The sequence below is a fragment of the Glandiceps talaboti genome, chromosome 23, assembly GCF_964340395.1.
Source record: "Glandiceps talaboti chromosome 23, keGlaTala1.1, whole genome shotgun sequence".
Lineage (NCBI taxonomy): Eukaryota > Metazoa > Hemichordata > Enteropneusta > Spengelidae > Glandiceps > Glandiceps talaboti.
The window spans coordinates 9,160,513-9,188,056 of NC_135571.1; the positions used below are offsets into that span (position 1 = coordinate 9,160,513).

At 34.8% G+C, this 27,544-nt stretch overlaps 1 protein-coding gene across 4 annotated transcripts in view; it reads right to left on the reverse strand.

The window, feature by feature from the left end:
* Nucleotides 1-276: 276 nt before the first annotated feature.
* Nucleotides 277-27,544, reverse strand: part of LOC144453077 (transcriptional enhancer factor TEF-1-like) — a 56,036-nt gene continuing 28,768 nt past the window's right edge. The window contains exons 4-12 of one of the 4 annotated variants that reach the window (XM_078144353.1): nucleotides 22,836-22,900; nucleotides 20,946-21,008; nucleotides 12,795-12,953; nucleotides 9,179-9,222; nucleotides 8,543-8,897; nucleotides 8,153-8,211; nucleotides 7,532-7,613; nucleotides 6,062-6,214; nucleotides 277-5,211 (exon numbers count right to left, since the gene is read on the reverse strand). In XM_078144353.1, the coding sequence (XP_078000479.1) occupies nucleotides 5,098-5,211; nucleotides 6,062-6,214; nucleotides 7,532-7,613; nucleotides 8,153-8,211; nucleotides 8,543-8,897; nucleotides 9,179-9,222; nucleotides 12,795-12,953; nucleotides 20,946-21,008; nucleotides 22,836-22,900 (1,094 nt within the window). In that variant the 3' untranslated portion in view covers nucleotides 277-5,097. Of the gene's footprint in view, nucleotides 5,212-6,061; nucleotides 6,215-7,531; nucleotides 7,614-8,152; nucleotides 8,212-8,542; nucleotides 8,898-9,178; nucleotides 9,223-12,794; nucleotides 12,962-20,944; nucleotides 21,009-21,068; nucleotides 21,133-22,835; nucleotides 22,901-27,544 lie in introns of all 4 variants that reach the window. The other 3 variants (XM_078144350.1, XM_078144352.1, XM_078144349.1) reach the window with 3 other exon arrangements.

Sequence of the window (27,544 nt, forward strand, 5' to 3'; positions counted from 1 at the left end):
ATTCAAATAGTGTTAAAGGACTCCAGTCTTAAGGTTCAAACCTGCAGATTCCAACCTTACCATTCAATCACCATGACTCCACAACTGCTATAGACTGTATGGACATTGGGGCCTTTACTGTAACTAGTCGTAAGTTGTGTTTATTTTGGGGTATATCAAGGGTTATACATGTAAACCACATAGTATTACATACACACACGCCAGACAAGATAACAATCTTCACTGTATGTCACTCTTTATAAGAAATTAGGCAAAAAATAGAAGCAAGTTTCAGTATTTGAATGTTTATTGTTGCAGAATTGCTGTAAGCTGCCTATCATCTGCTTACATATACATATTTGAACAAACTTGTATTAAAGCCCTTTAAGTGTGCAAATACACACCTAGAGAGGCACCTTAAGTGAGTCAATGGTACCTTAGGTGAATGTACACACACCTTAACTTAGCTGACAAGAACTCCAATGGCACCTTAGGTGATGACTTTTGAAGAGTGTGGAAACCATACATAGGCCTACTGACATTGAAGTGGCCATATGGATGAGGATTGGTATTTATTTTGTTTCTTTAATTTATAAAACAATTTTATCACGGCTTCCTACTTGAAGTGAAATAACATAGACCAAGTCTGTGTTTGTAACTCAACACTTTGCACAAAGCTAAAAGATGTGTAAAAAGTTTGTCACTGTACATACAAGAACAAACATTTTTATACACCATTAATCAATTGCAATGTATTGAGTTACAATCAAGGCCTGGTATATGTTGTTTCACAATGATTTTTCAAGTAGGAAGCCATGATAAAATAGTGTAATAAACTAAAAATCCAAACTAGACACCTTAGGTGAGTGAATACACATCAACCCAGATACCTAGAGTCAACGTCAGTTAACATGCACCTAAAAAGGCACCTTGAGTGAGTGAGATGAAGGTGAAGTTACAATATATTATCTGGTTGGATTGTAGCCGTCTTAGAAATATACATTACAAATGGTTGACATCATCTAGCTTTCCCTGAATCACCCTTTTGTATTTCTGTTTATATGGCTTTCTCTGCAATTTTAAAAAAAGGTAATATTCTTTCAATGGCTTAGTTGTTCACTGTGGTAAAAAAGTGGATGGATGGATTTTTATATACAGGCACTTGATTATTGTAAGTCTCCATTGTTTCTTTAAATTATGTTGTGAAACTAATCTAGGTGGTTTTTTTTTTATCAAAGGGTGCGCAATTTTTAAAAGTACATTCGTCATTGGCAAAAGTGATTAGTTTAGATATGTATTGCTACAAGTCAAGTTAAATAAGAGATCTTAGTTGTTTTTAGCACTAACCTTGTCAAAACTTCATTTGTGTTCATTGAACTTGACTGAAAGATTCATTTGCAGGGAACAAGTAAGGCTGTATCCATGGTAATCAATATCCATGGTAATGTTGTTACACTGGGTAAAATATGTAACATGTTCACATCTTAAACATGTACCAGCTGAACTGGACTGGGTTTTAAAACTGTTTTGTAGAATACTAGATACAATGACTTACTCATAATATCCTATACCGTAAACAATATTGAAATATCAGTTGATAAACATATTTGTGTAGCAGGTCTGTACCCAAAAATCATCACCCCAACAAATCATGATTTCAACTCTAATTGACATATACAATGTCTAATTGTTAGCATTTTAACTATTTTCAGTGAATATTGTTGACTGAAAAATAATACCCAGTTACAGCTAGTGCATGTTTGTATTCTCTGTATTCAGATTTTACCTTGTATCTTCACTTTAGAAATTCAAATTCTCTCTAGAGGGCGCTCTTGAAGTGATGCATCAGGGAAGTGTATCAGCATTATCTTGTTTGGGAAGAATACACCTATTCAAGTATGTGTAACATGTCATATATTCATATCCAGTGTAATAACTTCACATGATTACAACCTATAGGTAGTTTCATAGAAAAGTTTAAATACAAAATTTATGTCTAACATTGCCAAATATTGCACACAGCATGAGTTCTACATCAACTTATTAGAAGGGGTAAAAGTTTGGAACTTGACAGGTTTTCTTAGTTATCCCAGTCGTACATGAAAGAGGCAATGTCAAGCTATTATAAGGTTGCCACTGATTGGAAAACACACAACCAATAGATGCACTTGTTTCCTGAATGTTTTCTAATTCTAACCAATCAGAATGAACCTTATAAAACGCTTCACATCACCTGACATGAATAGCTACTTTTGTTGTTCAACTAAGTGATTCAGTAATGTACCAGAGGAATTAGAAAAATATCAAAATACATTTTGCACTTTAGTGGGGACTAGTTTCATCTAGGACTACTTTTCAAAATACCTTAGTGTTTTCAATTGAAGTATGAATGACAAAGTACTGCAACATATTCATGTAGATTTAGCTATAGTAGTCACAACATTGCCTATTCAAAAAAAAAAAACGTTTTTTGTTGCAAATGAACCGTCTTCTATTGGTAGATATCATCATGTGATGTATTAGTCAACAAACCTTGGATAACTGTAAGTGAGGCAAAATTGTTACTTGTAATGATCAGAACCTACTAAATTCTGTACAAAGACACTTACTTTGGTAATATCTATATGTTGCCGTAGTTCATAATCGGATTGGAAACACTGTCAAGAGTTATTAGGTCATCACTTTCAAAAGCTCATTCACTACAATATACTTTGAGCAAAAGGCTATCATAAGTTTCTAGCTTGCACATCATCTAAAATTGAAACCATGAAAACCTGTTAAGTTCCATGTGACTATTACAACCCTTGATTGGTCAAATTTGAGATTTTAACTTCTGCACCTACAGATTGGTGATCAAAAAAGGAAATCAACTTGTATTGTTTCGGCAAAATTTATCACTTTTTTCATCAAATTTGTGACATCACTTCATTTGAAAGCTACGATTTCACTTCAAAATAAAATTGCATTGAGACAAAAAGTTACACTAAAACTACAACTTTTGTTCAAAACTTTTGGCGGGAAAGTGCTGTTACTGAAGAGAATACGACCAATTATACACCCAAAGAATTACAGTATAAAAATACCAGAATATATATTATACAACGTTTGTGCCCCATAGAATGACCTTTGAAATTTTAAAAGTGATTTTAATTTATGTTTTTTGGTAATTTATGTAAAAAATCTTTTCACTTTTCCTTCCAAAATTTATTTTCAAATTTTCACAGCAATTTCTGCCTGTTTTGACTAAAATTCAGACAAAAGGTCAAAGGTTACTATAGTTAGTGTTTCATTACAAATTAAGGTCAGATGAGATCCAGGTAAATCTGTTCAAATTGAAGCTAGAAATAGCGTCCTCCCTAGCAACTGTGTGTGTTTGATGCAAGTATTGCCAATGTGAAGTAACAAGGCAGCTGGTTGGTGTAAAAGGTAATGTGGAAACACTAATGACTTTAACATCAATAGCCAAGTTCACAGCATTACAAAATAACTTATGTTTGGCACGCCCCAGAGAGATAGGAACAATGTGAAGTCCAAAAAATAACTGCACCTGTTCAATCTTAAGGCATTTATAGCTCTGTTCACATCATCATAAACTGACTTTTACTGTGTACGCAGAACAACTTATTGCTGATGTGTGAACTTGACGGAAGCTCATGTCCTAGTGTTCAAAATTGTATTGTTTCTGTTCCATGCTTTGCCAAAAAAATGTCTAGAGATAGGATTTGTAATGTGAACAAGGCTACTGACTACTGCGATTTGAAAAATGCGGCATTTCAGTCATGAAAACTACATCTATAAATAATCATGACATCAGGTTTTGTTCAATGATTAGCAATAGTTAATGCTGACTGTTTTTTAAGTGTCTTTGCCAAAGCGTTGTTAAAAAATACACAATAAGTAATGCATAAAAAAACCTGACTAAATATGAACACAGTACCCATACTCGTTAGAAAGGGATACAATACCTATCAAATAAAAACAACAAAAAAGGAAAAACCAAATATATCAAACTTGAAAAAAGTACATAATATTTCCATCTATGTGTAAAGTGTTTGTCAAACTCTACCAGTTGTAACAACTGATCTACAATGGTTGTACAAAATTTGATGTCGAATTTTCATGTTTTTATCGTTTAAATTCTACAATTTTCGTCAGCTATTGCTTCCAAAATACACGACTGCTCTGTAGAGAAAATAGATCTGTATGTAGCCGTCCTTGTAATCAGAGACGAGATGATAAGGCATTCTTTGTGTTGGCACATTACTAAATGCTGATTGGTTGAGATCAAGGTGACCTTTCACCTTTTGTTTCCAAAGATTTGATACACTCACTTCCTGTCCCAGAATGCTTTGCACCACTTACTATGATATTAAATGCTAAAGCACCAGACTTTTGAAATTCTTTCAAAACACATGCAATTCCTGAGCCTTTGGATAGACAGTGTTTGTAACAATCTTGTTTATCTTACACAAAATACTTAATACTTTCATCTCACTGACTTCCTATTTTACTACATGTACTTCTAAATTTCATCAAATTTGGAAAGACAGAGTTGTATTATTAGTAGTTACAGACAGGAAGTGAACGGCCAATGGCGCCCCTAACTTAGCCACACTTCTAGTAACTAGGAAAATTTACTGTATTATTAAAGTCGCTTTGCGGCAAATCTAGATTTATCAGTACTCTCAACTTAATCATGATTATATGACAGAAATTTGGCACTCGTTTTACTCATGATCAACATATAAATAACAGAATTGTGTGACAGGAGTATATAATTTTACTTCAGATTACAGTTCAGTGACATGATATATAGGTATCCTTAACTTTATCAATTTCATAAAGTAAGGGAGTCTATTTAGCACACTTAACTTGATGTTTATGTTTAGATCAAATGTGTACTCTGACACGGGATATATCGTCACATCAGTGGAGAAAAGTCTCCTATTCAAATGTATAGGCAGATATGACCTTCCTAAAAAAAACAGCAATGTTTTTTTGGCACTATTGTGGAGAGTGAGATGTGTATCAAATCTTTGAAAACATGGACTTTTAACTAACTTGACAATGTTCTGGTCTACATCGGCGTTTATATTACAAAGTCTTTTATCTACTGTATTAATCTTTCACTAGTCTATAGATGTGGTGTTGAGCCCCGTGTTCACTTGTTGACACTTCAAACACATAGGCTATACATAATAACGTCTCCTGTGTTTCTCTGTTTGTGACGACCTGATAGAGAAAATAAACAACAATAAGTAAGTAGAGAAATGGGTGAATAACATCACACTAACCTGTAGTCATGGTGATGGTGAGAGTCACAATGTGATAACATTTATAGAAAGTCAAACCTCTGGTAAATGTTTAAAGTTGTGTACAAAATGCTAACTAATGTATGAGGTTGCCCCGCCACAGCCTACATGTATGTTTGAAGGAAAATTTCATGACATTCCAAAGAAAAGTGCCTTGCGAGCAATCTATAGGTGTTACTTGAATAAAGTAACCAACCATATTTTTTAAAATGTTAATTGTGGTTTGATAATGTATATTGAGTTTAATTTTTTGTAAATAGAACAGTTGTATAAGGAAATGTGACGAGGGATGTATGAAAGAGAACAAGCTCCAGAGTCTGAAAAAATCTGTTCTTTGTTAGAATTTGTACATATATTGGACGTGTTGAGCTACTGGGACTGATTCTTATTTCTGTATGCTTCTCAGTAATCTATTAGAACTGAGGGACAATTGGTAAATGTCACACAAGCTCAATATATGAACTTCATTTGTTATGCCCAAAACTCCTCCCTCCCCAAAATGAAATCACAAGTGTGGCAATCATACAGTAAAAACCCAGTACTTCTCAGCACCTCAGTAGTAAATACAGAACCTCTTGGTGCTGCACTCATTTATAGCATAAAAATATACTATTTGAATGGGTTTATTTTCAAGCCTAGCATGTGGCCTTTTCTAATGTGGTCAATTAGCAAATGAAACAGTATACTTTTACACACTTGATATGAATGCTATAAATGATTGTAGTACATACACAAAACACTTTACTTTGGTGTTATGGGTTGTAACTTGCCTGTAAAATTGTGAAGTTCTCCAAAACACTGTTCATCATATACTTCTCTGGCAGATGTTTTAACTTGTGTACAAAATTTATCATATATTCACACATGGGTGATCGGTGGATTCGGTAGACAAAACGACCATTCTCAAACCTGGCGTATTCCGTCTGTGAAGGCAAAAATATAACATTAATTTCAATCCAAAATGTGCATGTCTACAGATTTCATGACATTCTAAGGACAAGTGAAGAATATTAGTTACAATATGGGAAATACATTTTTTTAGAAATCAAGTTGAAGATCCTATTTTATATCTATTTTTAAAGATAATTATTAAATATAATAAATTTCTTAAATTGAATGTACAACCTGCTATTGTTTTTACTTCAACTATGTAATGTCATATTAGCCTATGGAAAATAAACTTTTCATGAAATATATTTAAACTATTATCTGGAGTGTTGTTTGTATATTATGATCCTTTGGTGGGAAATGCACTGTAAACCTGAAAATTTTTACTAAACATTTATTTTCACTTTTTTTTTGCTAGAAAACGAGAACGCAAAAATAAGTAGTGAATAAAGTGCTTTCTTTCTTGTACATGAAAACGATGTACCAGTCTGGTAAAATTAAGTAGCAACTAAAATGCATTCTTGAACATGAAAATAATGTACCAGTCTGGTAATTATTAGTAAAATTAAGTCTTTGAGAACCAGCTGCAGACTAAATTATCTAGGTTTAAAGTGTGTTTAGCATTTGAGGACTAATGCCATATTTTCATGCATGGCAACATGAAGTGATAACACAAGCTCCAACTGAATGGCGCCCTCTGGTGTCCATGCTACAATCTCTCCTAGAATGTACTACTTTCATGACCCTCTTACAGTTAAATCCTCAACATCACATTTTTGAAACTAAGTTCTTACTAGTTCGCAACTGGTGAAACGTTTGAAGATGTTCCTGGAATAGCATATCAATTTCATACAGCAAGTTATAGCTAGCACTGAAGCCCACTAAATGGCGCCCTCTAGTGTTCAAAATATTACTATTGGACTGAAGTTATACCTTTTGTGTATAAAATACAATATGGAAGGCCTAAAAAAATGTGTATGGTTCCGATTACATTCAATTTTAGAATAGATGTGGTAGGTTGATTTTTTATTTTAATTTTTAAAAAAATTTTCATGTGCGAGTGTCTAGTTCAGGTAGTTTACGTTTTCCATTGTTTTCCATATGGTCTCTCTGTTAACAGTTTCTTCTCATCAGATGTACAGTCATAGATTGGAAGAAGAGTTTTATATTGTCTTTTTAAGTTGATGTAATTTTTCGCATCCACTCTTTCTGGCGTGAGACTTCACACAATTTTTGTGATTTTATTATTAATGAATACGTACTAAAAATGTTTAGGGCAGTGGGGTCAGGTAACCGGAACCAAACAATTTTTTTAGGTCTTACTCAAAAACACAGGAAAGTGGCTTTCTTACCTCAACTTTTTCTACTACTTGTTTTCCAAATGAACAAACTTTTGTTGAACATGAAATTGTCATGTTCTCTGAACTTTCATACCTACAGAAGACAAAAAGATGGTGTGAGTTGAATAAAACATACTGCTTTGTACCGGAAATATTACTCTTTGTGGTATGTAAGGGGTGCCCTCACAAATCAACAAACCCCTTTTTTCTAGAGCAAGGCCACCAGTGGAGACAGGACATATCTTAAAGTCTACAAAAACATTATAATGAGAGAGGTTCAATAACTCAATGTAGGATAAAACACCTAAATTCTTTTAGTTAGGCTTCAGAATTGAACCGCCCTTTCTAATTTAATTGGCCAAAATTGAAAATTGCATCAAACAGCAGCCAATTTCAAATCAGTATGTAGTAGTACTATGAATACAAAGCCAGTATGTTGTGAGAAAATATAGTTGTTTTGTTGGCACTCTAATGTATTTTCCCACACTGAAAATTCCTCCAAGTTTCAATTTGACTATTCAAAGTAAAATCATTTATGTAAAATGAGAACAAAAATGATTAAATGAAATGCAAAATAACAAATACACACTTTTACAGTACTACTCAATGGTAGTAGTAACCATGGTAACTTACTGACTGTTAACTCCATAAAAGGCACCAGGTTCATCTGAAAGATTTGTGTTTAAGTCAGCCTACAAATAAAAATAATATCAAATTGTCATATCAATTTTACAATTAATATTTGGAAATAAAGACAGTAATATTATTATATTTCATTAGGTGAAAAAAAGGATTGTTTCCGGCCATCGTGTGCATCACTTAAATACCCTCACGTCGGTCTTTTTTTGTGTGTTTGTCCAGCCCATGCAGTCTGCAAAAATAACCCTCCCCACTTCAGTGAAGACAACTGCAGAGCCAATCATGAACAAGCAAATGACATCTGCCCCACATACACACAGAAATAATTCTTTTTTTTTTTGCCTTACATTATAATTTTTAATTTTCTTCTCATGCTTAACTTACCCAAAATTTGACAAGGAAAAAACTATTTTGAGGTCCTTTATCGTAGAGGTCTTTCAAACCGCCTTTCTTTTCTGGAAATTTATCGTAGATTTGTCTGATATCAACTGCTTCTAGGAGTGGGTCTGAAAACGATATGTTGGCACCAATGTGTACAAATAGATGTTTGTTGTTATTGTAGGAATCAGGGTCTCTTTGTTGTTCAAGGTAAGCAGAGAATTCAACCAGTCTCAGTGTAGATGTACCAATAGATCTGCCTTCCCACGCTGCACTAGGACCTCCTGGTGCTGACCCGCCAAACTCTCCGGGTGCTGCTGTGGTAACGGGATATGGTTGGCCTGTTGGGAAAGGTTTGATGCTGGAAGAGAGAAATAAACATTGCAAAATAAGTATTTGATATAACATTTCATTGTGACTACCCGCAGCATTGTATTAGGGTAGTAAGTAGGTAAAAACTACCCAGCGCTCCCTAGTCATTTTACCAGGGTTCTTCCTACCAGTGTTTTTGTTAAGGGTGGTAAGTAGGTAAAATCTACCCAATTAGCAATTATAGAGTTACCATGACAATTTGAGGTGAACAACCCAGGTGAGTTGTTGACGTTGATAATATCCAATAAGTTAATATGTATGTATACTTACTCCTGTGTTGCACCAGGTTGAGCTAGGGCAGTAGGGTTCCAGATCTAGTGGTGAGAAAAATAAACAATATACAACACAGATGTCAAACAATTGACTCATTTCACGCATGGAAGTTACAACAAATTCTTTACCAATACCAATTTTCCATACATATCATTACCATGGTAACTATCTAAATAAAAGTGTATTTATTCAGTTTTTACAACATATTTGACAAGTTAAGTTATTGTACAATCTTCTGCAATAAACATATGTAATATCCTTCAACTTAGACTCTCTCATAATCCTCTGAGCATTGCATCGCTAAAAGGGCTGTGTTGTATGTACCGATATCTACTGCATAATTGTACTGTGGGCCCTCATCGACTGGGCCATCGCAATAACATGGCGCCGTGGTAACATGTCAACAAATCATTAACCCTATGTAGTCGATGAGGGCCCACAGTACAAGGATATTCTGGTACTATTATTCATACAAAACAGCTAGCGATGCACCCAAGGACTGGTGGGAGAGTACCTTCAACAGCATTGTTAAATCTTACATAGATAACTTTCAATTTGGTATAATTCTAACTCCAAGAGACCCTCAAAATGGTAACATTGTAAATTATACCATGCATCAGCCAAAAATATGGAATTTATATCCTATGTCACACCAACATACGTCTACTAGACGTCACTGATTTTGCTATGTTCGAAATAACAGTCAAATCATTCAATTGCCATTACTTTCCCTGATCTGTCTTTGATATTACTGGTGCTGGTATAATTATATTATTCTCCAATATTGTTCTTCATTCAGCCAGAAAGTACTCGTGACCTAAGGGTTTCGTCACGACTCATCGCTGAAGAAAAATATTGGGGAATAACATCTATAAACACACAGCTAACACAACAGTACCATGACACTATTGTACAACTTTTAATATTTGTACAGGTAGACATATATTATAGCTATTATTACAAACTGTCAACATACTGCAAACTATGAGGGTATATTTTCATCTATAATAATGAAAACTGTACAATTTTTCAGTATATTAATACAAGATAAATAATAAAGTAGTTTCTATCGTGTGTATTACTATTATGTCATTTTGATGCCAGTCATAAGTCTGGTTTCATTGATGTGTTGTCTGTGATAACAATGGTTTCAACTGCTGACTGGTTTTCTTCTATGACAGAGCTGAAGGTTGTATTGAATAGTTTTTTTTTGTTACATGACATTGATAGATTGTGAGAAGTAGTGAAATTTTGTATTGTGACAATTTTAAGTCGTGTGAAATTGATATGTATGTATGTATGTATGTATGTATGTATGTATGTATGTATGTATGTATGTATGTATGTATGTATGTATGTATGTATGTATACATATGTGTATATGTATGTGCATGTGCGTATGTATGTATGTATGTATGTGCTTGCGTGCATGCATGCATGTACAGATGTATGTGTGTATTTGTTTGCGGTATATACATTGTGTTAATAATTATTTCAGCTGTGGCGTATTAGTCTTGCTCAAGTCTCAAAAAAAATTTTCACTCTTTATTTGAGAATTTTTTTGTAACACAATGGTATTCTTTTGTGTAAAATAGCGACCTCACATGATTGTTAAGTCACTATGCTTTGGGAGACTACCATTTACTGGGTGAAAAAAATTAACCACATTTCATTTCATAAAATTTGAATTGAGTAACAAATTCAAAACATTTGAAGATTATGAGAAAATATATCTATTTTTTTAAATTTCCCAAGGGACTGTTGCCAGCCAGTCTACCGTGGTAATTATCTGTAGTCTATAAATGAAATGTGTTGTTACACGTTTAACATGGTGTTATGATAAATAACAAAATTTTATATTTTGACAAGAGTGGTGTTGTGTTTGTTTTACTGTACACATGTTGTGTTCATAGTTATTTTAGCTGTGTTGTCAGCTTGTGAATGTAGGTGCCTTTAATTACAATAAGACAACGAAAAAAGTTAAACCTGTTACATTGGTATAATTTAGTTCCAAATTGATTTTAAAAATAAAGAAGTATAAAACCTTGTAGACACATCACTTTAAAGTTTGATTAGTTTGCTATACTTGTCTTGATTAAGTACACTTCCAACATAGGATGGCTGGATTATTATGATGCAAATTAGTGACTCAGATGTGTGGTGTTATACGTTTAAAACTTTCTTATGATGCATATTTTGTATTATCACAATCCAATTGATTTAAACTACACATAGATACCATACTGAACTCAGACCTGTGATTTTAAGCTTCTGACAATTTTTGTTTTAAAGATCTACACTGAATTCAAAGAATACTTTTATTGGAAGACTGTAACTGTGTTTGTGTTACTGTAAATATTTTAGTGTGTATATATATATTATTGTAAGATTGTAACTGTGTTTGTGTTACTGTAATTATTTTAGTGTGTATATGTATTTTATTGGAAGTTTGAAACTGTGTTTGTGTTACTGTAAATATTTTAGTGTGTATATGTATTTTAATGTGCCTTTTATATTTTGGTGAAGCGAAAGGAAAATTTCCGTAAATGGACAATACAGTTATAGTGTTTTATATGTCTTTGTTTTAATGTACATGAAACTAGAAAAAGAAGTTACCAGTGTTATGTAACAGTTTCATTGCCTTTATAGTAGTGCTTTATTGTAATAATTATCTCCTGTATCTTTGGGCAGATGGCTTCTGAATACAGAATAAATAGACCTACTTACCTAATTTTAATGTACATATGTTGTTTTAATAGTTATTTTAGCTGTGGTGATAGTTTGTGATTTAAATGTGTGTTGTTACACCTTTCAATACACTGTTATAATGAACAATATCATTTTGTGTTGAATTAATATAATGGGTTTTGCTTTGATGTACCTATGTTAATGGTTATTTTATCTGTATTCACAATGTATACATGTACTTTGTGAATTGGATGTGTTACATCTCACATTTCATACACTGTTGTGATGAATATTTCAATTCTGTATTTTGATAATACTGGTGTTAAATTAATGTACTGGTATTATATGCCATTGTTTTGATCCACATATGTGAATGTTAGTTTATCTGTGTTGTCAATGTATAGTTTGTTAGTGAATTGAATGTGTTGTGTGACACACACACACACACACTATTCTTCGCCAAAGACAAATATTCACAGTGGTTGAAATGTTTTCTATAGATTAGCACACATCTAGTCAACTGTTACCCTACTTGTATTTAGAACTCCTACACTTACAATAATAAAGAATCATCTTTTTTCTTCATGTAAATTCAGAAATTTTTTGAATTGTTCCCACTGAACAGTGCTCTAGTGCTGAAAAGCACCAGAGTACCCAGAGTACTCCCGCCTGGTTTCGGAAGGGTGAAACTCAAGCATCACCCCTTCTTACATACAGACATGGTTAAATTGTAATCAGACCCAGTCAGCACCGAGTGGGTTCGAACCCAGACTGCAGTGGTCAAGAGGCATACACGCTAACTGCTCGGATACCAACAACCGTACACTTTCCTTTAGATTTACCATGGTAACGGTATGTACGAAAACTTGATCACAGATCTTGATCACGAAAATATCTATGTTCATAGTATATAATAGCAACTCACGGGTGCACCTGGATATGGACCCCTCAATGAGGCACCTGGTAGACCAATTCCTGTAAGTCCAGCAGCGGCAGCTTTGTTGTGTATAGCACTGGCTGAAACTATCTGTGCTGATGACATGGCAGCCATGCTCTGTAGGGCCTTGTCCTTTGTCGCCTGATCCTGAAAGTCATGTAATTCAAAAGCAACATTGAAGTGAATACCTGCTTTTGAAGATCAAAGGCAATATTCAAAGTTAATACGAATTTAGATAGAATATTCCATAGGTAATATTCAATCATTATTGATATTAGAAATGGTCTTCATAACTTGTACAATTCAAGGTAATATAGTTCATATTAGGCCAAGGTTTGATTTCAAGTTACTGGGAGTGCTGACTATTTCACATAATTAATTTGGTCTCGTATTCAAAATCAGATTCATATTCAAAATCAGATTCTGATTGGAGAACAATATGCAAGTAGTCTCTCATTGTGCCTCCGACTTTATGACTGTCGGATTCTGAGACCAACTTTATATACCTAACTATTTCAAAGTATGTGATTCTAAATTGCAAAGTATTGGTCAAGAACTACTAAACTGATGTTACAACTGGCAGCAATAACTCTTGGAATGTCAAAATACTGAAACAGGACTGCTAGATTTATTTCAAAGAAGCCACTGTGCCCAACTAGCTGATTTTGATATCAGACTTTGAAAGACAAGGTCAAATATAATGACACCAGCAAATAGATCATATTTGATAGTATAGAGGTCATGACATGTTATTCTAAGTCTTCACATGTTATTCAATATTATTCTTGAACTCTTGTACAAATAGTTCACTTTGCAAAAAATATGGCTGCCATTCTTTCAGTTTTTACGAAGTAGGAATTATTATGTATTAAATAAAACAGTACACTTTTACACTTGATATGGATGCTGTAAATGACTGTGGTACATACAGAAAAGCTTTACTTTGGTGTTATGGGTTGTAAAGCATGTGCATGTGCACTGAATGGGCATATCACCTTTGTACCAAGTTTGAATGCATTTGGCATGTCAGACATACAGATGGATGTATGTACAGATACAAGGGTGAATGGAACACAAAGTACTATCTTCTTCAGGCTTTCTAAAGTTTTTATCATGATAAACAAAGTGAGATACAAACATATGCAAGTAATGATTCTAAATCTGCTATGAAATGCTAGCAATGGACAGTCATACTGCACTGGTGGGAGATTACTGATCAAAAGCACGCAATGGAGTCAGCCTGTCAGCACATGGTCACTGTAAAGGGGAATGCAACTCCACACATTTTTGAACACTTTTGGTTCCGTAGAATCATGTCATGATTTTACATCACCTACGATTATTTGCAATTTCAAAGAAACATCAAGTTGATCTTGTGCCTTTATATGGTATTTTTGCAGTGAGCCATTGAATAATGGAAGTCCGCGGAAATAATATATTCATGGTTGAGTAATGAATATTAAATATTAATGACTCCCCTAAGTGCTTTTTCAGTTTAAACCTTTCTCACTGATATACAACCAAGTTACCTTTTTTTCGTGTCTATGTTTAGGCAACATGACTGCTACCTTCCTCAGAACAATTTATGATTACTGATCACCACACTGCCCTCTAGTGGTGAACAATCCTCATCAGTTTGTTCCAAGGAAAGTAGCTGTCAGGTTGTCGAAATGTAGACATGAAAATAAAGTACAGCTAAAATGATGTTGCCTTGGTGTTTCACTCTTGTAACATGATATTTTGTACACATACTCAGATAACTTCTAATGCAAAAGAAACAATTACATAGGTGGCATGCACAGCGGGGATGTAGAAGTAGTCAAGTTGATATGTTGATTATCAGTTAGAAAATAAACAATTCAAAATCATCAAGTCCATGTGTAATTAGAAGCCTGTTTTTACTGCACTGTGAATGAATAGCAATGCTTATCAGTGTTCAATGTGATTGGGCAAAAGATACTGCTTGAGTTTGTTGTGTCTCTGTTATTGTTAGTCTAGAGTTGAAATATATCTATCTTTGTGTCAAAAACGTAATGTCCCATGAGTGAAACACCAAGCCTTCATCATTTTAGCTGTAATGTCCCATGAGTGAAACACCAAGCCTACATCATTCTAGCTGTAATGTCCCATGAGTGAAACACCAAGCCTACATCATTTTAGCTGTAATGTTCCATGAGTGAAACACCAAGCCTACATCATTTTAGCTGTAATGTCCCATGAGTGAAACACCAAGCCTACAAAAATGTACATCATTTTAGCTGTAATGTCCCATGAGTGAAACACCAAGCCTACATCATTTCAGCTGTAACTTGGTTGTGTACAATGAAGTCTACTTTGCACTATATGTCTCTACTGCACACATCATAGATATGGGATCTGTCCGTGGATGTTTACATCATATCACATAATAAGCGCAATTTGAGTGAATCCATTTCTAACCACAGTTAATCAGGTTTGCTCTACCCCTGTCTCTTCTGATTAAATTTACATGTCTGAGACAATATTTCAAATTCTAGGGCTTCTATCCTGACATGACAATGGTTGGCAATGCTATGTGCACACTCTAGTTACTTTCAACATAATCTCTGAGAAAGATTTCTTTTGCATTTAATTTCTAAGATTTTGCAACAGGTAATCACGATATGACATGTAATGGTTGGAAATGCTGTATGCATACTGTGGTTACTTTCAGCATCTTGACATTTCCAATCTGAAAACCAAAACCAGTACACGAAACAATATTTTGTATTGTCATTGAGTTTTCAGTTAAAAGAAAGACCGGAAACATGAAACAGAATCTACTGTGAAATGATAGGATTTCACAGTACATATATTTCATAGATCTAATACACAACACATACAGCAAGTTTATCATATCAATAAAATACATAAATTATATTAGAAAACTGATCACAAGACATTACTAATGTAATGGTAAATGTCATAATACTGCTATGATTGACAAATATGCATGTAAATATAATTATAGATTTATATAATGTATATATGGTTTCCATGGTAATAGGCATGCATTACAGGCTGCTATGCTAATTCTACAAGTACAAAACTTGTTGGACTATATTAAAGTTTACCTGAAATGACTTACTAGTTTCTGCATGGCAGTGAAAGTTGCATGACATTACAGCCTGCATGACAGTATGGATAGAATGAAGACTGCACATGACACGCCTGCCTGCATTACACAACTGATCCAGCATGACTGCTTACCCTGCTGCATTACAGCATAGTTTCTATTTGACATTTTAGCCTACGATGTACTGATGTGACAAGCATGACAACCTGCATGACATTAGCCCTACACAACACAATATTAGGCTTGCATGACAGCTAGGCCAAGGTGAAATCTTGCCCTGCATGACAGCTAGCTTATCCTGCATGACACTACAGGCCTATATATATATAATATAACTAGTACTAACTAAGCTTGCATGACAGCTAGGCCATGGTGGAATCTTATCCTGCATGACAGCTAGCTTATCCTGCATGACACTACAGGCCTATATATATAATATAACTAGTACTTAGCTTGCATGACAGCTAAGCCATGGTGGAATCTTATCCCGCATGACAGCTGTGCAAAGGTGAAATTTAGCCTTCATGATAGTGTGGCCATTATAAGTTACAACTGGACTTGTATGACAATTAAAATTGCATGACAGGGTAGCAAAATAATAATTTAGTTTGCATGACAGTTTGCAATGTATGAGAACTAAGATTGCATTTGTTTAACCAGCATAACAGTTTGAACTGAATGACATCAAAGTCCGCATAACAATTTGAACTACATGACAGCTATGACTGCATGACAGTTAAAGTCTGCATAACAGTTTAGCCAGTATGAACTGCATGACATCAGTCTGCATAACAATTTGAACTGCATGACAGCTATGACTGCACGACAGTTAAAGTCTGCATAACAGTTTAGCCAACATGACAGTTTGAACTGCATGACATCGAAGTCTGCATAACAGTTTGAACTGCATGACATCGAAGTCTGCATAACAGTTCATACTGCATGACAGTTAAGACAACATGACATTTTATCACACTACCATAAATTGCCTACATAGCGGTGAATGGATGAAGGTACCCCTTTTTGATCAACCACTTGTTTGGTCTACACTGTATGTATAGCCACTGCCCAACCATCATATATATGTATATATAGTCAATGCCTACCCATCATAATATATGTATATAGCCACTGCCTACCACACACACATAGCCAATACCTGCCTAACATATTTATAGCTACTGCCTACCCATCACATATACAGACACTACCTACCACTCACACATACCAACCACCGCCTACCCATCTTAACCCTTTCACCACCAATTCCCGCTATTGCGGGAACGCTCTAGGGCGCCCACCAATTCCCGCTATTGCGGGAACGCCAAAGTTCATTCACCTACCTCGCCGTTATGCCGTTTAACGGCAGCTATTGCTGCAAAAATTGCTGCCATAACTAGTTCCACACATGCGTATTAGCCTTGTTTATCTACACTGCCATTTTGAAAGCATGACAGTGAACGGTATCTCGAGTACGATCCAAATGACGAGCGATCGTAATTTTTTGTGCGTTTTTCGCTCACGAAATCGAATTTCAACATGGCGGAAGTAATTAACGGCTCTCATAACATGGCCTACGATATAAATTATGTCACTATCTTTGGATATTTCGACAGAATTTGACTTGAAATACATCGTTGAATACAAGTGTTTAGCTATGGGAACACATTGTACTTGTATGTAAGCATCAAATTCCCGCTAAGGCCGTGTGAGCTGCCGACGGCAGTTTACGGTTGAATTTTTGAATGTCGTTCAAATTTACGCAATCTTGTGACCGTGCCGACGCCCATGCTAACGTTCTGGGGGTAATTTTGGGCTATATAGTGGATTATTTTGGTTTTATTTCTTTTTGTTACGGCTCAATAATGACTTGTATTTGTATTAGCTCAGTGTGTAGAGGTCAGTGGAGGGAAACTTACTCGTGATATGGGCGATTTTCCGATCGGATTTTTTACGCGAGTTTTTCAATGTAAAATTCAAATTTCAACATCGCTGAGGCAAAATCTGTCTCCCCTAACATCGTTTGCAATGTAAATAAAGGTGCTGTTCGTAGAAATTTCCACTCAATTTTGACTATGAATACGATGTTTTATACAAAGAGATGGCTGCGTGAACTCGATGCAGTATATGGAAGCATCAGATTATCGCAACGTAACTTCAAAGTCCCGACTGCAGATTTGCTTTTGTGGGTAAACATGTCGGCGAAAAGCGTCACGTTGGCGTCCCGATTCGGACTCGTAAACTACCAACTTGGGGGCATTTTTTACTGATTTTGAGGATAAATTTGGTGATAATTTTTTGTTGTTCTGTCAAATAATGATATATAATTACACAAACTGATTTTTCAGAAGGTATTGGGGCGACGACTTCAGATATTTTTGTCCCTTTGATTGCCGGTGTGGGGCTGACTATTGCGTCGTAATCGGATTAGTGAGCCGTTAATTATTTTCGTTCAAATTTATTACGACTAATAATAACATTTTCTGACAAATTTTCGCCGATTTTGACCATTTAACCAGTATACAGAAGTTTTGTAGGAACATAAATGTTGGTAATTTGAATTTTGTTTGTAATATAAATATTTTGTTTATTTGTGATATGTCAATAAATAAACAACCTATGCTTGTTTTATTAATATTTTATTACATTAATCCATATTTCGGTTATGTGTGTGATATTTGAATTTATGTATTTGCTACTATGATGTAGAAAATTTATTTTCCATTCAAATGATACCTTATTTTTAAAAAATAAGCAACTCTAAGTATTTTTATATCAGTTTGATTACACCACACTCACTCTCACATTATGTTAGTGAGGGGGCTGGTGGACAACACACAATCCCATGAGGCCATTGGTGGTGAAAGGGTTAAGTATAGCCACTGCCTAACAATTATACCAATATCTTATTAACTATAACAGCCATAACTTACTTGAAGACAAAATTTCTGTATAAACTGCATAGTGTGTTTTTGCTAAGGTCTGGGAACCCTGGTAACGGGTGTTAAAAGTTGCATACATTTCTATACCCTGAACTACATATTTTATGGAAACTCTGTAAAATACCTGAGGAGCTCATAAAGATTTTATGTATATGTACTGTCCTTCAAGTTAAACATACAATGGGAGTATACAAAGGGCCTTATGGGTAATCTATACAAAGGGCATTGTGGGTAATCTACACAAATATAGGAAATTCAACCTGCCATGCACGGCATTATCACATGGGTCTTCTTTTCACCCTAACTTCTTTGTTTTTTGTACGAACTGTGTTTGAACACTTAAAGACTGCAAATTTATATTTTAAAAAACTTTGACATTAACCGTATTATTAGTGTTACAGGTAATAAGAACTATTGAAACAGAACTTAAACCTAAAGTTGACCATTTTCTGTTCTGGATGACTCTGTTACAGCTTTCAACACTGTAGCAAAAATACATATTTAAGTACTTGGCAATATTTCAGGTTACGCTCATAAACATACCAGGCTGAATTTCAATCATTACTAATAATGTCTCAATTTTACTAATAGATTATCAATATTACTATTTGTACATACAGTGGTATGCCGACTACATTCCACAGTAGACTGACCTACATTAAATTGGATTATATTATTATTACTCATACAATATTCATAACTAGTACATTATAAAGTAATATTTTTACAATATTATTACTATTTTATGGTCAATATTGAAGTACTAGTTTCCTGTTTTGAAGAAAAGTCAACACTTAGAAAGTGGATGTACGACAAAATTTGTCATGGGGTCTCAATAAGTCTCTACAATTTATATGTGTGTTACCCCTTTTGAAGTTTTGCTACAGCAGGAAGAGGAATACATGAATCAGACAACTACCCTAGTGTTTGGCTATGGGGTAGCTAATGGGGGGAGGGGGAGGGGTATCTATAGGAGGGGGTGGCTATGAAATAAAACGACTTTTCATATTGAGTGTTTCATTCTTTGAAGTGATAATTTACTGCATTTTTGTAACATGGATACTGAAAAGGAATTTTATACTTAACAATCCTGTAGTTTTATTGATATTTTTCGGTGGCAGACCAAAACAAGTTTTTATGTGTATAGGGAAGTTTTGATACTGCTAACTGTACACATGGTATATTATTTGTGGCAGATTTACTACATTATCATGTGGCTGTCTTGAATAAAGGTACACATGATTTACTACATTATCATGTGGCTGTCTTGAATAAAGGTACACATGATTTACTACATTATCATATGGTTGACTAGAACAAAGGTTCACATTGAACAATTTGTTGCAGGTTTTTTTTTATATTGTTTGTGGTTGACCAAAATAAGGGTACATTTTGAACAAAGTGTTTCAACTTTATATTTTCAATGGATACATATTGCCCTATTTGTTGTAGCTTTATGTAGCTAGTCACAATAGAGTACATATTGAACAATTCATTATAAATATATAATACTCATAATATAACAACCTTATGTGTGTGGTTGATCAAAACAGGCCAGTATTGACCAATTATTGCAGGTTTGAAATTTTCATGTCGCTAACAAATTGGAAGACACTGAATCATTTCATGAGTTTATAGAATTCAGAGTGGCTGAAAAATGGATATATATATATGTTAGTTGAACAATCCTGTCGCAAATTTATTGTTTTTAATGTGGCTGACCCAAAATACGATACATATGAATCTATTTGTCACAAATTTATTGATTTTTCATGTGGCTGACTGAAAATACGATACATATGAATCTATTTGTCACAAATTTTTTGATCTTTATGTGGCTGACCAAAAATATGATACATATTAATGTATTTGTCACAAAGATTCATTGATTTTTAATGTGGCTGACTGAAAATATGGTACATATGAATCTCCTTGTTGCAAATTTATTGATTTTTATGTGGCTGACCAAATATAGGGTACACATGAAATCTATTTGTTGCAAAGTTATTGATTTTTAATGTGGCTGATCAAAAATATGGGTACATATTGATCTATTTGTTGCAGGTTTATTGATTTTTTCAGTCCATCAGGTAGTAAACCTACCTTAATCTTACCGGCTAAGTCACGTGTCTTACGTTTGGCCAAAACCTGAATATGGCTGGATACCTGCAGTAACATAAGAAATTAAACTATGATAACAGTGAAGTGTTAGGTGTAGCATGCCTACCTTGCATTTTGACTGAATTTCACGTGCTTTTCTCCTGGCTAGAACCTGAATATGACTGGAGACCTGTGGTAAAATTGACAAAATTATACAGCGTATATTATGGCCCAGGTATTCCCACCGACAGACACCAAAAAGACACATTTACCACATCAAGTTTTAGTTTGGGTTGTAAGTCATATTCACCACACCAGTTTTTTTTGGGTTTTTTTAATGGAATCCACAAAGTAAGACAAAGAAACTGTTAGCAGAAAGACAAAAAAACACCACAAATACAACCAACAAGTACATTCAATGAAATCGTGTCAAATGCTCCTCAAGGCTACCGTTACCGATAATACAAAAATGCTGAATTTTCCACCAGAAATTTCTGAAAAAATCCACAATCAACTTAGAAAATAAGTTTTCACCAAATTCACTTTAGATGGTCACATTTTGGTAATTTTGAGAAAAGTGCAAGTTCTTTATTTTCATGTAAATAACAGAACCAGGTAGGGATTGCGGAGAATTGTTCAGGTATCTTAACACATTGTTGCCGTAAGTACAAATACACCAACCAACATAAATCATAAACTACAATTAGTACGACAACACACTATACAGAGAGAATAGAACACAGCCATTTAGTCAAATTACGTTTTAGAAGGAAAAGAAAAATATCTACCAATAGTTGTTGACAAAACACTAAACAGACACGGACAAAGACTCCATTATGAAATACCATTCCAGTGTTCTCCCATGGATTTGATCCTAAAAGTGATTACGGAATGCTGTCCGAACTTTAATGTTCACTAGTTTTTGAAGGTGAAGGAGAGTGGCTCCTCTCGTAGATGGACCTTTTGTTGTACAGGTACAAAATTGAGCTAAAAATGGTGTCTGATGACACTTTTGACACCATTCTGACATAATGATTTGAATGAAGTGCTTAAAAATTACAAGAATGATCAACGCCCACCATTCCGTAGCTCTGGGAGAACAACGAATAAAAGTAAAGTATTTGGGAAGACAATAACTTTACCTTGTGCAACCTAAGTTGCTGAAATGTGAAAGTGCTTGGACATTCTGAAGCACAATTCCAGCTTCACAAAAGTGATGAAATATATGTGTTTTCTTCACTCCTTCAGCACGAGGCACATGTCATGGTATTTAGACTTTTCTTTAAAATTGTGTAAACAGGACTAATTTTTTTAACCAAAATTTTGACTTCAATGTATTCATGAAGATTGTCCCTATGGTTCCCGTCTAAAATAAAATCAAGATACACTAAAAAATCCAGAAAAACAAGAATTTTTGTTGAAATAATTTTAGTGGGAAAGTGACACAATTTTAGCATCAATTTACAAATAAGCTTCATGTCTATGGATCTGGTCCAAAATAAAATCGAAACGTTTCAAAAAATTAAAATGCTTATAATTTTTTGAAACATTTCAATTTTTTTTTCGAATTTGTAAAATGATTTTGGTAGGATTTGATAGTTGTTCATATTTTGTTTCATAACTTAAATATTGACCCAAAATTTTGATGTCTGGCCATACGTGACCATTCTCACTATAACTACAGTCCAAAATGAAGTGATAAAAATTTATGGAAATACAAGATTTATTAATAACACAAGTTTGGTCCGACAGTGCTTCATACTGAAGAGGTGAATGCACAACACATTTCATGCAACTTAGGACTTTCTGTTTGAAAGCACCAACTTGGCTAAAGCATGTGATTCAAGTACCTTTGCAGAGCCAATACAATCCTGATATGACTCTGTCAATTACCTGTTTCCTTGTTCTTGTTTTGCCTGTACGTAGTTTTATGTATCTTGCTATCAATTCATTCCTACCTGTTGAAAAATTCAAACAAAAAACAATCAAATCAATTCACCATATTGTAGTACCTTTGTCCAAAATTACAAAATAAATTAAAACATTCACCATTCCACCTAATCTATCTAATTAATTTATATAGTGCCAAATATCCACAGAAAAAAAATGTTCAGTGGCGCTTAGAGTTAGAAAGAAGATGAAAATACTCTCTGAAATATCTGAGTTGTTAAGCATCTTTTGAAAATTAATGGCAACATGTCACAATATGCATACACATACTCATAACTGTGATTCAACATTGCCAAGGTGACACTCAAAATAAGGTACACTGCAAATTCTAAATGACCACCTTTTGTAATCATAGATTTTGACAATTCCATGGTGTTATGTAACATTTCTATGAATTACTGTATCCATGTAAAACCCTCTTTATTCATCGTTATCAGTCGTACTTGAAAAGGGTTAAAACTGCACTAGCTATAACTGCAGCATAATTTTTTCGCTCCGACAAACAACAATATATTCATTGAAAATTGATAAAATATAATAATTAGATATCGTACATGTTGAATTGAGGTCTATTTTTTATCAATATGTAGTACAGTAACAGGCTGAAATTGTGATCACGTTGAGGGCGCTGTTTTTAAGGTATGGACCAAAAATCAATTTGATTGCATTTATTGTACTGTATTATGTGTACAGTTATATGTTTACCTATACATGATATCAATACTATTCAGGATGTACAATATTAAGACTCAAATACTTTCTAACAGAGCAGTTACAAAAAAAATATCCCATTTGCAGCCAGGAGAGCTTTAAGCCCTTGCAGAAAAGACAAAAATTTCACGTAGATGAACATCAGCTTTGTACTATAAAGGGATAACTTTAGTTTTGTAACTGTACTTGCCATACGGCCTAAACAAAATAATTGTTTGGTTCTAGTTACTCGACCCCCACCTAGTTTTTCCTTGCCGACCCTAAACTTTTTTTTACATATTCGAGAAAAAAAAATTATGAAGTCTCACAAGAAATGGTGAAAGCGCAAACTGACATCAACTTAAAAAGACAATATAAAACTGTTCTTCCAATCTGTAATGACTGTACATCTGATGGGAAACCAAGAACAACACAGAGACCATATGGAAAACAACGGAAAACATAGCTACCTGAACTAGACACTCACACATGAATTTTTTTTTAATGATTCATAATAAAATATCCTACCCCATCTATTCTAAAATTGAATGTAATCGGAACCACACAATTTTTTATTTGGCCTAATGGTTGTAATATGACACTAACTATGGCAGTTATATGCCACATGGATACAATGTAACAGTAACACTAAACCATTATGTAACAATTTATGCATAATAGCCTGCCTAACTAGCTAACAGTTTGCTAGGACTCTCTAGGCTAATGTATATTTAGAGCACGGTATTTTGAAAGCAATGTGAACTCAAGGCCAATGCCAGTAAAGGGGCAAGGTATGATAAAGACAATAAGATGAATGCAAGGAAAGAGGCAAGATATTATGAAGACAATGCCAACCCCAGGCCAATGCCGATAAACAGGCAAGGGTATTGTGAAATTGTGAAGGCAATGCCAAGTCAAGGCCTGTGCTCATAAAGAGGCAAGGTACTGCAAAGAAATTGCCAATTCAAGGCCAATGTCAGTACACAGGTAAGGTATTGCGAAGACAATACCAAATCAATGTCAAGATCACTACAGACTTGCCGTGTTGTGAAAGCAATACCAAATCAATGTCAAGATCACTACAGACTTGCTGTGTTGTGAAAGCAATACCAAATCAATGTCAAGATCACTACAGACTTGCTGTGTTGTGAAAGCAATACCAAATCAATGTCAAGATCACTACAGACTTGCCATGTTGTGAAAGCAATACCAAATCAATGTCAAGATCAGTACAGACTTGCTGTGTTGTGAAAGCAATGTCAAATCAAGACCAATGCCAGTAATGAGACATGACATACGCCATACCGTACACAATAAATAAAATCATTGTGTATATTTCAGAGTTCATTACAGTGAGGCTTGAGTGTATATAAGTGATTGTCTACATAGTTGTGTGTGCAAGGCAAAGGGCACTTTATTACAAAGGCCTCAAGTACCTCTATGGTTGACTGCATAGTGCTTTGTAAAGGCATAACATGTATAGGAGGAAACCACACCTGTTTTTATACTATCAATACATGCTACAGTATTTCTAAGTAGCTGTATACTTGTGTATGCTTGGCAACACACAGTCTGGGTGTCTTTGTTTTTCACACCATCATGACACATTTAGATTTTGACAGGATGGCGTGGACACCAGGCCATCATTGACTAAGGGTTCGCATGTATTAAACTGTTCTACTACATACAGGTCATTCATGGATGCTTTTGTCTTCTATTAAAATGCAAATGCTAGTTTGGTTGTATAGTACCATGTACATTGTATTAGCTTGTTTACAGACATGATAGCAGGTAATACATAGGTAAAATCTAACACAGTTCAACAGGTTTTTTCACCAGGGTCTGCCTCCTAACCCCCCCCCCCCCCCCCCCTAAAAAAAAATGGTATAAAGTGTGAACTTTACACTGCCTCCCAACATCCAACTTGCCACCTCCAACCTCCCACCCCAGCAGTATCATGTTTGCGAGGTTTTTCCTCTTCAATTACAGGCATCTCCAACTCTGAGCACAAGCACACAGTTCTAGATTTGCCATTCTACATACCTAGTCTGGACGCTAACATGGTATCTAATCATCTCTAACCCAGTAAAGAAAGATCTTAAGATTCTATGAAAGATAGCACTACTACATACCCTACACTAGTACAGAATGAAAAGTATGTACAAGTGCTAAGTCAGGCTAATGCATGAATCTAGTGTACATTAATCTTTTCAAAAATCCCTTTGTTACAATACACAAGATCTGTACACAACAGTTTATCATGACTATATTTGACATCAAGACCTTGCATTTTACAAGCAAAGAAATCCTGTTGACTACACATTTGTAATAAAATTTTCAGTTAATGGAACCCCTAGTGAGTTAGCTACAGCACATGGACGCAATCTCCTGACAAAAGTCCATGCAATATACATCTATAAATGTTGCAAAGGAAGCTAATCTCTCCAGAGGGGAAATATGGAACAAAACTCTGCAGTGACATTCCCTGCTGAGTTTACAAAGAAGGAAAGAAGAAATCCTACTGTTACCTAGAAGCCGCCAGGAATGATAAATTATATACACAGCCTTTGTGCTATATGATACACAACCCTGTATGCATATCATGCAATTAGATATATGTGTGCAGGTATCACAAAGTGTCTTGCTGTGTATAAATAGAACCTAACTTGCAGATTGCCATGGCAATGGCTAAGCTATTGCCATGGCAACTAGTCTACTCTGATTGAATCAAAAAACGGAAATTGTGATAAGTTGAGCTGAAACAATAACTGTCAGTTTTTGCTTTGGACTCTTGTAATCAACCAAAAACAGATGCAAGAATTATTTAGCCTTACAATATAGTTAGGATTGTTAGCAGGAAATCATCGCTTGGATTTTTTTATTAAATATGTGTCACACATAGTGTATGTTGAAGTAGTGTGATAGCTGATTGCATAGTTGTTACATAGAGACTTTGTAACCTGTTGCACCTATCTCCCTGAAATTAGCACAGTTGATAGACTGTTGCCAAGGCAACCTCTCTGACCCTCACACTCCATGAACAAGTATAGTTGTGTTATTTATGCAAACGATCTCGGCCTCTAAAACGGCCAGTACAGTTGCAGTGTGCTGTCCCACTATAAAGAAAGCATGGTGCTTACAAGTTGCATCCTTCTTACCATTTATACGGCCATTATCTCCTATGCTTCAAAAGTGTTCTACCATGACAATTTTACTATAATATGTTCACATCAAGAGAAATAGGTGATCCTAATATCCATGTCTACACTATGTGTTCAATATGAATATGATCAGTGTATGTTTCAATGTTGAAGACAAACATATCATAGGTTGATCATTATGCAAATAATTATGTAAACAATTTTGCAAATTATTCACCACCTTGTAATCTATTCTGGGAGAACACTACATTTGGCGACTTCTAGCCACTAAAACCAGCCTAGAAACTCTTCTAAAATAATCACTTTGAAAGTCTCTGCTAAAACCAGTTTAGTTGATCACCTGTTGCCTATGCAACCAGTCTGATCATTTGCCATGATGCAAAGCATATCTCAGCTCCCAGAATGAAAAGGCGAGAGAGAGAAATAAGCCACCACCACCACCCCCCGCCACCACCACCCCCCACTACCACCACCCCCCACTACCACCACCACCAGCAGCAGCCCTACACCAATGAGATGCCACAGACACACAGCTATGTAGTATCTCACAAGAACACCTAATCTTTCTCACACGGACCCACACAAAACAATGGTGTCTTTAATCAGATGGCATACTGAACTCTACATCTCTTCCAACAACCAGCACAGATGATAACCTGTTGATACATGCAACAAGCTAATCTTCAACACAATCAGTTTTAGCTGCAGTGTATAGTACACAAAAGTCTGTGTTTGTCTCTCTTTCTGTGTCTGTGGTTGTGTCTCTCATAGTGTGTATATGTGTGTGTGTATGTGTGTATG